The sequence below is a fragment of the Poecile atricapillus genome, chromosome 5 (assembly GCF_030490865.1).
Source record: "Poecile atricapillus isolate bPoeAtr1 chromosome 5, bPoeAtr1.hap1, whole genome shotgun sequence".
In the NCBI taxonomy this organism is placed as follows: Eukaryota; Metazoa; Chordata; class Aves; order Passeriformes; family Paridae; genus Poecile; species Poecile atricapillus.
Window position 1 is genome coordinate 1379758 of NC_081253.1, and position 13546 is coordinate 1393303.

Below are 13546 nucleotides of genomic sequence, written 5' to 3' on the forward strand. Positions count from 1 at the left end.
CAGGAAATTGTGGTTAAAGGAGTTAAACTCTGCCTGTCCCATCAGCTCGGGGATGGTGACCCTGGGATAGACCCTGAGCTCTCACAGCAGGAACATCTTCTTGATAAGGGATTCCCAAAGCCACTGGTTCTGAGATGGAATCAATCCAAATCCAAATTTCCCCAGTGTTAAAGGACAAATCCAAACTCGAATTTCCCCAGTGTTAAAGGATAAATCCAAACCCAAATTTGCCCAGTGTTAAAGGATAAATCCAAACCCAAATTTCCCCAGTGCTAAAGGACAAATCCAAACCCAAATTTCCCCAGTGCTAAAGGACAAATCCAAACTCGAATTTCCCCAGTGTTAAAGGATAAATTCAAACCTGCATCTTCCCAGTTAAAGGATAAATCCAAACCTGAATCCTCCCACTGTTAAAGGATAAATCCAAACTCCAATTTCCCCAGTGTTAAAGCAAAACTCCAAACACGAATTTCCCCAGTGCTAAAGGACAAATCCAAACCCAAATTTCCCCAGTGTTAAAGGACAGATCCAAGCCCAAATTTTTCCAATGTTAAAGGATAAATCCAAACCCAAATCTTCCCAGCATTAAAGGATAAATCCAAACCTGAATTTCCCCAGTGTTAAAGGATAAATCCAAACCCAAATCTTCCCAGTGTTAAAGGATAAATCCAAACCTGAATTTCTCCAGTGTTAAAGGACAAATCCAACCCCAAATTTCCCCAATGTCAAAGGATAAATCCAACCCCAAATTTCCCCAGAGTTAAAAAGGAGGTGCTTTTCTCCCCCCACATCTTTTCTGTGAAATGTTTTGGCACAGCAGCAGCAGCTGGGACGTGGTACCCAAACAAGGCTGTGGGTTCAACTTTAAACATTACAGCAGGTATTTTTTGGTGACATTTCAGCACATTTGAGCGTTTATTTCTGTGCTGTCTGGACTGTTTCAAGAGCAGAAAAAGGAACACAAGTAACACTCTGCTCCACACGGGTTCTTGCACCTCAAGTACCCCAAGCACTTCCTGGGAGCACCTCAAACAATTTTAACAATTCCAACAATTCCCTGAGTGCCTCACCAGTGCATCTGCATCGGGGCTGTTTTCACTCCACTTGCTAAACAGAAGGGATAATTCACCTTTAACAAAGATCTGCCATCAGACAGAAAATAAACACCAGCAAAACCAAACAAACAATAGCCCTGAGCTTTCCAAATAAAATTCCTTTTCCCTTTCAGTTGTGCAACCTTTTGTCCCCGAGCCAGCTGAGAAGAATTTCATGCTTAATCAATTTTTGCCTCACTGGTGTTTGTAGGTATCCCAGTTTCTCCTCTTCCCTGCAAATCCAGCTCGGGATACTTGGATCTGCCACATCCGAGGATGCAGGAGAAAACTGAGGGCTGGTTTTCCTGGAATTTAGGAATTCATCTGCATCCTCTTCTGATCCTGACCAGGGATCCTGGTGCTCAACAGGGAAGGACTCAGCAGCTCACAGGAACTCCTGCACAGTTTATTTCACGTTCTAATTGAAGCATTTAAGTGGGACAGAATCGTTCCCCAGCATGGAGAAAGCCCACCTGCCTTCTGCTCAGGCTGTGGATTCGCAGGAATCCACACAGATTTATTTCTGGAAAACACCTCTTGCTCCCACACCAAGTCAGGGGAGAGCTGGGAATGGTCCCAAAGCTTCTGCAGACTCAGAGGGAGCAAGAGATTCTTCAGAAGGGAGAAAAGGTCTCCAGTCCCTGAGCTGACCCTGCAAAGCTCTGAGCTGCAAGGTCATTTCCCTCTGATCCAGCCCTGACTGAGACTCAGCTTCCTAAATTCCTCTTCCTAAATTCCTGAGACTCAGCTTCCTAAATTCCTCTTCCTAAATTCCTGAGTCCTGAGACTCAGCTTCCTAAATTCCTCTTCCTAAATTCCTGAGTCCTGAGACTCAGCTTCCTAAATTCCTCTTCCTAAATTCCTGAGTCCTGAGACTCAGCTTCCTAAATTCCTCTTCTGCCGTTTGATGTGGGTCACTTCTCCTGAGCGTGGCCAGCACAACAGCAAGGAAAACAGCCCTGACTATCCCGGGTGTCCCTTGTGCTGAAGGAGTTAAAAAGCAAAGTTTCAAGAAGTGTTTTGTGCACTTTGCTCACCTCAGGCACAGAATCATGGAATACTGGCAGGGTTTGGATGGGAAAGGACCTTAAAGCCCATCCCACCCCACCCCTGCCCATCCCAGGCTGCTCCAAGCCCCTCTCACTCCTCACCTTCCTCCAGAGGCTCCTGAAAAATTCATGGAGTATAAAAACGCCTGTCAAGCACGGAAGCTCTTGTTTTATTTAGCAAAAAGAGCATTGTGCATTTGCCACACTCAGATACTCATTTAGATGATCAAGAGAACAGGAATTTGCAGCTGAAGCTCAGACACAATTCCCTGCGAGCAGATCATTGGGAAGATCTGACAACTCCCAGACTATTTCAGGAAGCTGCAATTTTCAGCCAGCAACTCGCAGCCATCCACCCCAGCTACCTGCAAGCAGCTGCTATCACACAAGGATTAAATTAATTACCAAACACTTCCTGCCTCAATCCACAGAGCTTTAATAATTACCCTGACATCAAAAGGACTCCGGTTACCTGCAGAGAGCTGTGGCCGCCGAGCAACACCTGGCACCAAAATCACTCCTGAGCCAAAGATTTTTGGGATGGATGTAAATCCAATCCAGTAAAACTTCCCAGTAAAACTCTCTGGGCCAGAACTCACCCCAATGCCCACGGAGGGGGAACAACAAACATCATTAATTCTTATTTACATCTCTAATTTTGGGCTTCTCCTATCTGAGAGACAAATTCAATGTTCACCCAATATCCCCAGGAGAGTGAGCAGCCACACAGAGGCTCCCCCACACACACTCAACATCAAAGCTCCTGTTTGAGCAGCCTTTAAGTTAAATATTTGTGAGAGTTAATTTATTTGATCATCTGCACTTGCGAGGCTCAGAGCTGGGCAGAGAGGCCTTTGAAGCACTCCCAAACACAGTAAATTATTGGGAACCCTTGTCAGAAAAAGTGCTGTATAAACTTTCAAATAAAAGCCATTTCCATCCCTTCCCTCTGGTGCCAGCTCCAAACCTGCCCCAGGTGGAACTGGGATATTTCTCTGTCCTTTGGAAAGCAGGACAAGGGGAGCCACAGGGGGACATGGCAGGATGTTGGATGGATGAACAGCCGGGATTTCTGGATTGAACAATTTGCTTCTTCATTGTAATTACTGGCTTCTGAAAGACTCCAGCAACTTTGCCAATTTGTACAACCCTCTATTCTCTGCTTTTGGCCTCCGCTGTGCAGTCATTTTGTAGACAAACAAGGAACAGATGTACGATCTAGAGCTGCCCCAAGTCCTTTTATAGTAAAGGATTTCTGGCCAAACAATATATGTTAAAAAGAAAAAGAGGGGGGAAAAATACAATTTTGGTATTTTTTTAAGGTATCTCTCGCAACCGCCAAATGCACATTACAAAATCTGGAATTTCTTCTTATGTTTCTGGAAGAATATTCTGGAAGAATAATCATGTTCTCAAGGACATCCCGTGCTGGAGGAACGCCCAACACCCGCGTGGGGAGCGTGGCCAGAGCTGCCCACAAACTTTGGGGACACCAAGGGCAGCTCTGGGGGCTCTGCTGCTGTCACCAACCCCTTCTGCCCTTGGAGCACCAGGACACAACTTGGGAAAGGCCAGGAGGCCAGAGAGACAGAATTCCAGAGGGGTTTTGGCTGGAAGGGCCATGAAGGATTATCCAGCATCACCCCTTCCACCATCCCAGGCTGCTCCAAGCCCCAGGCTGCTCTGGAACACTTCCAGGGATCCAGGGGCAGCCACAGCTTCTCTGGGAATTCCATCCCAGGTCCTCCCCACCCTGTCAGACAGGAATTCCTTCCCAATATCCCAATGTCCCAATATCCCTCTGAAAGGGCAGGAGGCCAGAGTGACAGAATCCCAGGATGGCCTGGCTTGGAAGGGACTTGAAATCCCATCCCATCCCATCCCATGGATCCCATCCCACCTCCCACTGTCCCAGGCTGCTCCAAGCCCCGTCCAGCCTGGCCTGGGACACTTCCAGGGATTCAGGGGCAGCCACAGCTTCTCTGGGAATTCCATCCCAGGCCCTCCCCACCCTGTCAGACAGGAATTCCTTCCCAATATCCCAGTGTCCCTGAAGCCCTTCCCGTGTGCTGTCCCTCCACGGTTAACACCGCTCTGCGCCGCTCAGGGAACGTGACGAGGGAAGTCAGAAGCTCTGGGAGTTTTCCTGTGGATTTTCCTGCCACGGGATCCCTGCATGGGGCCCAGCCCAGCTCTGGGAACGCTGTCCCAGGCCCGAGGTGTCCCCTCTGGGATCCAGGACACCCAGAGCTGTCCTGGAGGTCCAGCAGGGCCCAGCTCTGGTGTGAGCCCCATTCATTGGCAGCACAATGCCCCCATTCTGGGCCTTCAGGAACCTCCTGCCCAAATGTGTGTTTAAGGCTGCTCAGTCCCCGCAGACAAACGCTGGTTTTGTTAAAGAGACCCCGGGCTGGGCTGAAAACCAGCACATGCTGAGGCTCTGCAAGATGTTACCCTGAGCAGGGGATAGAGCAGCTCTACACCAGCCAGGCCTTGCTGCAATGAAACCCCCCTGAAAGGTCGTGTTTGATCCTAGGAGAGCTTGGGGCTTGTGTTTTTCTATACAGAACTCCGGGTTATTGGGACTATGGAGCAGGGCTGAGAGGGCTGCACATCACAGACCTCGCGCCAGGCACAGACCACAGGGAATATCAGAGCTGGGAGGGACTGACAGGATCAGGGATGCAGCTCCTGGCCCTGCACAGACACCCCAAAACCCACCCCAAAACCCCAGCCTGGGCATCCCTGGCAGCGCTGTCCCTGGAGCTCCCAGTGCCCAGCACCCTCTGGGGGAAAAGCCTTTCCCAGAAATCCAACCTAAACTGGAGCAGAATAACTGGGAACAGCTCACGGAACGTGGGCAGGAGCACAACCCTTGGGGCCAGCTGGTGTGAGCATATGGAGCGATGGAAACCTGCTCAGCCCTCCAGAACTGAAATCAGGATGTGAGAAATGGGAATTTCCCACTTTTTTAAGCACCAGCAGCTCCAAGAGCTGTTACCTGACCAGCCTGAGCCCTTTGCTGTGCTGCTGGAGGCTCAGGGCTAGAGATTTTCTCTAACCCAGATATCAATCAAGCAGAATTTTGATTGTGTCACTGATTTCCCATAGCGAATTCCCAAATGGACTCTTCCAAACGAAGAGAACAATAATTCAGCTGAGTTTGTGTAAAATGTGGCTGCACGCCGCTCACCGCCAGCCGGCTCACCAGCACTGCCTGCAGGCACTCTGCCCTGCTGGTTTCAAACTCTAATCTTCTGGTGACCAAACAAAAATCCCATTTGTGCCTCCCAGCAGAGAGGAAAAAACCTTCCAGAGCCACAGCTCCGGCCTCCTGCTGTCCCCACACCTTCCAAGGACACGGAAAGGGAGCAGGAAAACCAAGCTCTTCTCGTGTCTGGCTGCCTGCACGGGGAATTGTTTTGATCCTGATCGGAAAGTGCTGAATTCAGACCCAAGAGGCAGCCCAGATGCTTAAAAATAAACCAGGGCTGAAGTGCTGCCTCATTAGCATGTTCTGCATAATTCATGTGCTCGTTCTGGGGAGAGCTCTCCAGCCCCAGGTCACGGTGCCAGAGCTCCAGCTCGGATTCCTGCGGGCACAGCCGGGTGCCAGCCTGTCCTGCCAGGCCCAGGCCAGCCCAGGAGAGAGGCAGGGCTGGCTGTGGAGCACAGAATCCCAGAAATCTGGGTTATTCCCAGAGACACTGCTCCTGGATCCCTGGAAGTGTCCCAGGCCAGGCTGGACGGGGCTTGGAGCAGCCTGGGACAGTGGGAGGTGGGATGGGATCCATGGGATGGGATGGGATGGGATGGGATGGGATGGGATGGGATGGGATGGGATGGGATGGGATGGGATGGGATGGGATGGGATGGGATGGGATGGGATGGGATGGGATGGGATGGGATGGGATTTCAAGTCCCTTCCAAGCCAGGCCATCCTGGGATTCTGTCACTCTGGCCTCCTGCCCTTTCAGAGGGATATTTGGATATTGGGAAGGAATTCCTGTCTGACAGGGTGGGGAGGACCTGGGATGGAATTCCCAGAGAAGCTGTGGCTGCCCCTGGATCCCTGGAAGTGTTCCAGAGCAGCCTGGGGCTTGGAGCAGCCTGGGATGGTGGAAGGGGTGATGTTGGCTAATCCTTCATGGCCCTTCCAGACAAAACCCCTCTGGAATTCTGTCTCTCTGGCCTCCTGGCCTCTCCCAGGTTGTGTCCTGGTGCTCCAGGGGTAGAAGGGGTTGGTGACAGCAGCAGAGCCCCCAGGGCTGCCCCATGTCCCCAAAGTTAGGTGGGAATTGGACAGGAATTCCTCCCTGTGAGGGTGGGGATGCCCTGGCACAGATTCCCAGAGCAGCTGGGGCTGCCCCAATCCCTGGAAGTGTCCCAGGCCCTTGGATAGGGCTTGGAGCAGCCTGGGACGGTTTTGGTGCAGAATTGGCACCGAACTCTCCCACTGGACATCACCAACTCTGACAACTCGTGCACAGAACCTGCAGCAAACCACGGGATTTCCCATTCCCTGAGCCCCAAACCCACATCAGGCACCGGTGCCAGCCCTTCCAGCTGGGCACAGCAGCACTGGTGGCCCTGGAGCACAAACCTGCCCCAGAGCCAGCCACTCCCACAGCCAGCATCACAAACCACAGCTGGGACAGCAAAGGAAAAGCAAAACTGCAACCAATTCCAGGGATTCTCCAGCTCCAAAGGAACCCTGGGCTGTGCTCATTCCCCCTTCCCAGCTGGAGGAGCAGCAACAGCGTGGAAAACGAACAGAAAGCTCCAAACTCTGTGTGGGTTTGGGGGAAAAGGCAGGGATGGCACCAGGTTTGCCCCTCAGGAACCTCCCAGTGAGCAAACTGAAATCAGTGAATGTCAAAGGTTGGTTTCATTTTAGGATGGATGCCTCTGGAGTGAGAAATGAGGAGGAAAAGCAAAGCAGCTGCTCCTGCAGGGTCCTTCACCCGCCCAGTGAGGAGCTCCAGACCAAGGGGACAGACTGAAACCCCTGCTGCTGACACACTGGAGGGAAAAAAGTCATTTCTGGACTCCAAACAACAGCAGGACACTGCCTGGTAAAGCAGGGGTGCTGCTATTCCACATAGAACACCAGCCCAAGCCCTCCTGCAGCTGGGAGGAACACCCAAAATTCCAGCAGGGAAAAACCCTCCCCTTCTCCAAAGGAACCACCCAACCCCAGGCCAGGGGCTGATAAATCCCCACACACACCTCCACGTGGATGCTTCATTCCAAAAGGGCTTGGAGTCCTTAAGAAGCTCCTGAACCATTCACAATCTTCATCCAACAATCCAAAAACGCAGTAAAAACACCCAAGCGCTTCCGAAAACGCGAGGGGAAATCAAACATTTTGCTTTGGCTCTGTCACCTGCTGGGTTCTCTGTGCCCTTTAAAACCTTCTCATGCAGCAGGAAAAGCTGAAGTGATTTTAAAACCAAAGACTGAAGGCAGCCACCCGTGGCTCCAAGTCGTTCAATCACCCATCAAAAACTACTCAAGAGCTACTGATTGATTAAAGACGGCCCTGGAAACTCCAAATTTCATCTTGCACCTCTCCAATTCTTTCTTTAGCATCACCCACAACGTGGGGCAGTACCCAAGAGAGCGTTTCACGGCTCACTCGTGCATGACCTTGCTGGTGGAGACAAAATAAAAATAATAAAATCCCCTTTATCTTGCACACAAGGTTAAGGAAGTCGATAGAGACGTTTGATATCGGCGCTCTGAGGAAAGAGGATGGGGCAGGTTAAAGGTAAAGGCAGAGGTTTTGCTTGACCTGTTGTTGTTCACCTTAAATCAAATTTAATGTGTAATTTAGAGGGTTCATCCCTCCACCATCAGCCAAATTAACAGGATTATCTGGCATGGAGAAATGGGACACCCAAAAATATATTCATCTACATCAGCCCAGCCATTCTTCAAGTATTCCAGGTTTCCAGGGAGCTGAAATTAATTTCAGCAGAGTTACCAGCAGCTAAATACCCACCACAGCACCCTCCTATCCCAGACACTCAAAGGAAAAAATCAGTTGGACAAAAACGTTTTCCTGTGATGTCTGGGTGGAAAAACTTACAAATGCCATGCCCTGACCAACAGAAGCTGGGCAGAAGCGTCACCACGCGGTGCTGCTGTACATTTAACCCCTCTGAAATGTATAGATTTAACAATGGGATTTATCAGGCTGTTCCTGTCACTTCAATGAGACCCTGAGGAAAAACCCCAAGGGCAGGATCCTGGCAGAGCTGAGGCCCCAACAAGGAAAGCCCAAAGGTCTTTTGGAGATCTGGATTTTGGAGATCTCGTTTTCCTGAGGATTCCTAAACCTGCTTTAGTGTCTCCCACCTCCCAGTATCACTGCCACCTGTATCAGGCACCTCAGGATCTCAACTCAAATCCATCCCAAGGGAATTCTGTTAAATTCAGGGATCACAACAGGGAATCCAGTGCCCCACCAGAGCAGGAGAGCTGATCCTATCCCACAGAAATCTCCTGCAACCCTGTCGTGCTCCGTAATGACTTACAGACCCTAAACAATATACACATTTATATATATATTTTATAAAACAATGCCTAATATATCTGACAATGAGGAAGGGGAGCAGCTGGGGAACATTAGGAGTTTTCACACTGAGCTCCCAAACCCTTCAGCAGGAGACACTCCAACTGCCTTCCCTGGGATGGAGAACGACCAAATCCAGCGGGAAGAAGGGAATTCCAGCAGGAGGAAGATGGGAGCAAAGCAGGGACAGGTAGGTGCCTTCCCTGGGGGTGGCAACACCTCCCTCACCCTCTGGCCAAGCCTCCATCCCCCAGAGCACAGAGGAGCCCTTTGTGCACCCAAACCCCACTCAGAGGGGGTAAGAGGATATTTCCTGTTAACCTCACCACGGATTTGTAATCCAGCAGTCAAATTATGTCAATCACAGCTCATTAGGCAGCGATTTCCCCTGCCAAGCCCGGCCTGGCTGCTTCCTCCAAACCACGTGGCATCTGCAAACGTGCAGCCCCGTGCCGGGTTCAGGGAGACCACCCTGCTGCAGGAGCTGGAAATGTGGGATTGGCTCCCAGGGCTCGCGGCTCCGGTGCCACCGCGTCTGCGGCGACTCTGGCACCCCTGGTTCGCTGGGCTGTGGTTTCCTCCGAGCAGCGCTGCTCACCAGAACTGAGGATTTCTGCCCACGTGTCCAGAGGGTAAAGGCAGGGAAGGAGCACTGGGGAAGGGATGAGGCTGGGATGTTCCCGAGGGGATGTGCCAGTGCTGGGAGCTCAGAGCCAGAGCCAGAGCTCAGATCCAGCGCAGCCAAATCCAGAACTTGGTGGCAAAGCCACACCACTGCCTCCCTGCACTTCCCATTCCTGTGGAATCCTGAGGGAAGGGAATTACTTCACAGGAAAAGGGGAGAATTCCCATCAGTTTGAGGGGATGGAAGAAACAACACTCGGTTCACAGCCTAAAACCTGGATCTCTCTTGGCTTGCCCACATTCTCTTCCTTGAAGTACATCCCATCATCCAGAACACACACAGCGCCCGCTCCTCGGCAGCACGGACTCGACTCATGAACCACGGCAACACATTTCTACATTTCTACAGCCAAATCCAGCCAGGGAGACACAGATCCACAGGAAAACCCCCATGTTCCTGCCCAACAGACCCCAAGGAATGGCACAGCCAGAGGTGCCACCCTCCCTCCTGCTGGCTCGGGACATCCTCGGGAACGGCACACGGAGCACGACCTGGAGAGCTTCACCCAAAAAACGTCACCAGGAGCACAGCCCATCATCTCCTGCAATTTATGCACCTCAAGGAGGATCAGGAGACAGGGAGGTGACCAGGTGTGCTCCAGGTGACCAGGAGGGTGTTCCAGGTGACCAGGTGAGTGTTCCAGGTGACCAGAAGGGTGTTCCAGGTGACCAGATGAGTGCTCCAAGTGACCAAGTGAGTGTTTGACATGACCAGGAGAGTGTTCCAGGTGACCAGCTGTGTGTTCCAGGTGACCAGGAGAGTGTTCCAGGTGACCAGGTGGGTGTTTGAGGTGACCAGGTGAGTGTTTGAGGTGACCAGGAGGGTGTTCCAGGTGAACAGGTGTGTATCTGACATGACAAGGTGAGTGTTCCAGGTGACCAGGTGAGTGTTTGACACGACCAGGTGAGTGTTTGACATGACCAGGTGTGTTCAACGCAGAAAAACCACTGCACCAGAGCCCTTTCTCAACCCAAAATCCTCTGCCAGCCCAGCAGACAGAGGCTGGCACACATCCATCACCTCCAGGCACAACATCCCCTCACTGAAGGGACTCCGGAGATCCCGGAGCAGCTCAGGACAGCACATTTAAATAAATAATAACAATAAACCAGTTGGTGTCACGGCACTCATGGTGAAATCACAGCCAACCCATGCTCTCCTCGTGGTTCTGAGGGCTAGGGCTCCCTGCTCTGCACGAGGGGAGAAAATAAAACTTCCAAACTCACGGGAGGGACCTCTCCCTCCTGCAATGGGCACAACCCTCGCAGCGTGAGGGCTGGAGACCTGCACACAGCAACTCAACGTGTTCATCACCGTCCCAATCAGCCCTGGGAATTTCATCAGAGATATGGAAATTGGTATTGTCAGCACAGCCCTGCGGGACCTCAGCACGGCTCTGAGCGTGCCAGCAGTGCTTGTGCCAGGCTAATTTCTTAAGACAGCACATAAAGAAGGTGAGATTTAGTCTTATAACCTTCAGCATCTCCTTCTTCATTCTCCCATCTCCTGACTCATCCTCTGTCCCCACAGAAAATATTCTTCATGGTTTTTCCCCTAGTCATTCCTTTCTGGTTAATCCCTGCCCTTCTCCAGCCTACCCCGTTCTGGGGTTTGACCAGTGGCACAGTCATCTCTCCCTCAGAGCCACAGAGAAAACAAAATAATCACAGCCCGGCACTTTATTCTTTCACAAACCGGTCAGATATTTCCTGGAAGCTGCAGCAACACCAGCCATGCCTGGCTGGCTGCAAGAACAGCATGAAGGTGATTTTTTGGTGGTGTTGAGTCCCATCTTGCAGCCTCTCCCAGCAGGAGATGAAATCAGAGGGGGAAAATGCTGCCACGCCGTGTTTGTACAGACTGCCCACCTGCACGGCCAGCCTCTCCCTCCAGCAAAGCTGCAGCACTCATCCTCCCAGCCTTAATTGAAGTCCATCTTCTAAATCCAGAGGCCACCCCCTCCTTGCAGGCACCTCGGGAAATGACAGGCTGTTATCTCCCGTATTTACCTCACACGTTTCTAACGCTCCCCCAAATGATGTCTCAGCCTTTTACTGATCCCATCCATCAGCCCTAACCCAAAGCCAGCGATTTCCTCCCGCAGACGGAGCCGGGAGCCCTCCTGGTAGCCACAGCTGAATCCAGACTGGATTCTGAGCCATGTGCTGCCTGCGGGAGCATCTCCCATCTCCGGCTTTCCCCGACAAGAGCAAGGCGACACCAGGCTTTTCTCCACTGTGCCTAATAATCGTAACATCTCACTCGCCATTTGGCTCGTCCGTGGGGGTTCCTGACTGAATAGGCTTATTCTTTTCTTAGACATGATAATCTAATTGGGTCTAACCAGAAATAATCCCCAACACACACCAGTCGTGAATCCTCTCCCAGCGCCGGGAGCGCTCCAGGGAGCGGGGGGGCGGCTCTGGGATGCGAGACGGGAATTACCCCGGCAGCTCCGGGCTTCCCATGGCATTACAGCGAGAGCAGGGCACGGCACGCACATGGAGCCTCTCTCTCCCCCTGCTCCCGTTCCACACGCGAACGCGGCTCCCAGCAAAAACAGGCGGAAAAGAGACGGGGGGCGAGCCTCGAGCCGCGGTGGTACCCCGAAGGAAGCGGGAGGTTTGCCCAGGGAAAGCTCAGCCCTTCCAGGGAAGGACCCGTCCGTAAATGAAAACGCCGCTGCCCCGCGGGGAGAAGCACCGGGGTGTCCCGGCCAAACGGGACGGCGAGAGGAGAAAGCCCGAGGTGTCCCGGGGGGCACAGAAGCGGGGTGTCCTCTGAGGAGCTGTGGGTGCCCCTGAGGAGCTGTGGGTGCCCCTGAGGAGCTGTGGGTGTCCCTGAGGAGCTGTGGGTGTCCCCGAGAAGGAGCGGGTGTCCCCGAGAAGGAGCGGGTGTCCCCGAGAAGGAGCGGGTGTCCCCTGAGGAGCTGGTGGGTGTCCCTGGGAGCTGTGGGTGTCCCCTGAGGAGAAGGAGCGGGTGTCCCCGAGAAGGAGCGGGTGTCCCCCAGAAGGAGCCGGTGTCCCCCAGAAGGAGCGGGTGTCCCCAGAGGAGAAGGAGCGGGTGTCCCCAGAGGAGAAGGAGCGGGTGTCCCCAGAGGAGAAGGAGCGGGTGTCCCCGGAGGAGAAGGAGCAGGTTTCTCCGAGAAGGAGGAGCGGGTTTCCCCCAGAAGGAGCAGCGGGTGTCCGGAGCAGCCGCGGCTGATCCCCGGCCGCTCCCCGCGGGCTGCGCTCCCCGGCCCCGGGAGCCGCCCGGGCCGGGCCCCGCGGGCCCTCAGGGGCTGCCGAGACAAAGAACCGCGGCCCCGTCCCGCGGGCGGCACCGCCCCGCCGAGCCCACCTGTGCCCGGCCGCGGCTCCCGAGCCAACTTTCCTCCGCTCCCCCCTTCCCCCGCCGCTCCCCCCTTCCTTCCCCGCAGACAATGGGGCCGGCGCTCACCAGCACCACGGCGAAGCGCTCCTCCAGCTCTCCGGGCTCGGGCATGGGCAGCTTCAGGGGGACGCTGTGCGCCCTCAGCTCCGTCTGCTGCGCGTCCACGCTCCCCGCGTTGCCCATGGCGGCCGCTCCGCGCTGCTCCGCGCCCCGGCCGGGCGGGCTCGCCCTCTACCACCGCGGCCGCTCCGCCGCGCCGCCGCCCGGCATGGCTCGCCGCCCTCGCCCTCCTCCCCCCGGGGCGGGCTCGCTCCGGCTCCGGCTCCAGCCCCGGCTGCGGCTCCCCCGCATGCCGCCCGCACAAAGCCCCGCTCCGCCCCCGGCCCGCGGCGCCATGGGACTCGTAGTCCCGCCGCAGGCCGGGGGAGGGACGCGGGAGAGGGGTGGGAATGGCTGGAAAAGGGTGGGAGAGAGGGGGAAAACGGGGGGAAGGGGTGGGGGAGACCCCGCCGCCTCCATTTTGCGTCGGCGGCCGCGCTGGCACCGGCCGGGAGTGCCGGGACACGGGGAAGGGTTTGCACCGAGGACAGGGAGCGGAGATTCGGGAGAAATCCTCCCCTGGCAGGGTGGGCAGGCCCTGGCACTGGGTGCCCCTGGATCCCTGGCAGTGCCCAAGACCAGGCGGGACATTGGGGCTGGAGCAGCCTGGGACAGGGGAAGGTGTCCCTGCCATGGCAGGGCTGGTACTGGATGGGCTTTAATGTCCCTT

The 13546-nt window shown here is 54.1% G+C and overlaps 1 protein-coding gene across 4 annotated transcripts in view; it reads right to left on the reverse strand.

Annotated features, from left to right (window-relative positions):
• The window catches only part of FMNL2 (formin like 2), a 113382-nt gene extending 100237 nt beyond the window's left edge, over nucleotides 1-13145 (reverse strand). For 3 of the 4 annotated variants that reach the window (XM_058839509.1, XM_058839507.1, XM_058839508.1), the window contains exon 1: nucleotides 12844-13145. In XM_058839509.1, coding sequence (XP_058695492.1) covers nucleotides 12844-12960 — 117 coding nt within the window. In that variant the 5' untranslated portion in view covers nucleotides 12961-13145. The remainder of the gene's footprint in view (nucleotides 1-12843) is intronic. The other variant, XM_058839506.1, reaches the window with a different exon arrangement.
• Nucleotides 13146-13546: the final 401 nt, after the last annotated feature.